Source organism: Myotis davidii, unplaced genomic scaffold (genome assembly GCF_000327345.1).
Source record: "Myotis davidii unplaced genomic scaffold, ASM32734v1 scaffold681, whole genome shotgun sequence".
NCBI classification, from domain to species: Eukaryota; Metazoa; Chordata; class Mammalia; order Chiroptera; family Vespertilionidae; genus Myotis; species Myotis davidii.
In genome coordinates, this window is record NW_006291551.1 from 306,493 (window position 1) to 307,265 (window position 773).

Sequence of the window (773 nt, forward strand, 5' to 3'; positions counted from 1 at the left end):
TATAAAGTGGCCAGGAGAGAGGCCACTGCAAAGGTGACCTTTAAGGGAAGCCCTATAGGAGGTGGAGGATCCTGGGGCCACCTCCCATAAGGTGTCCCGGCGGAGGGAGTAGGAAGGGCAAGGTCCAGAAGCGGGAGTGTGAGACATTCCACAGGGGAGGCCAGGGTGACTGAGTGAGGGCAGTGAGGCCAGAGACGGAGCAGGCCACAGTTTAGTATTTTAGTTTCTGCTGGGAGGGGGCGCCACAGGAAGGTTTGAGCAGAGGTACGTGATCCTACTTGAGTTTTAACAACGTTAAAACAAAACATCCCTGGTCACCGAAACGGCCAGCCAGTGAGGGACCTCCGGAGTCCAGTCGGAAGCGCAGTGTTTCTCGGGACGCGCTTCCCCTGTTCGCCATCGCGGGGCAGCAGAGCCGCGCTGCGCACCCCGCGCTCCGGTGGCCTCGCCCCGCTCCGCCCTGGCGCGCAGGTGGTCTAGTTCTCGGGAATCTTAGCGGAAAACCCGTCTTTCGTCTGCGCCTCCGCTGGGCCCCTTAAGAGCCAGAGTTTCCGGAGGCCTGACTCGGGGCAAGCGATGCCCCGGGGGCCAAACCACGAGATGGGAATGGAGGGAGGCGGAGGAAACTTCGGAAGTAGAATTCCAACTTTTCCTGGGCCTGATTCCCTGGGCTTCCCAAGAGGGGCAGAGCGTCCCTTTCAGGAACCTCACTTCGTTTTTTAAGTCTATGCAGTATGTGGAAGGCATGGCACTGGCCAGGTAGGCAGTTGGAT

General features: G+C 59.5%; 1 protein-coding gene across 1 annotated transcript in view; it reads left to right on the forward strand.

Moving 5' to 3' along the window:
- Nucleotides 1-745: 745 nt before the first annotated feature.
- The window catches only part of LSR (lipolysis stimulated lipoprotein receptor), a 15,286-nt gene continuing 15,258 nt past the window's right edge, over nucleotides 746-773 (forward strand). Inside the window, exon 1 of the mRNA XM_015564827.1 lies at nucleotides 746-759. Within this exon, the coding sequence (XP_015420313.1) occupies nucleotides 746-759 (14 nt within the window). The remainder of the gene's footprint in view (nucleotides 760-773) is intronic.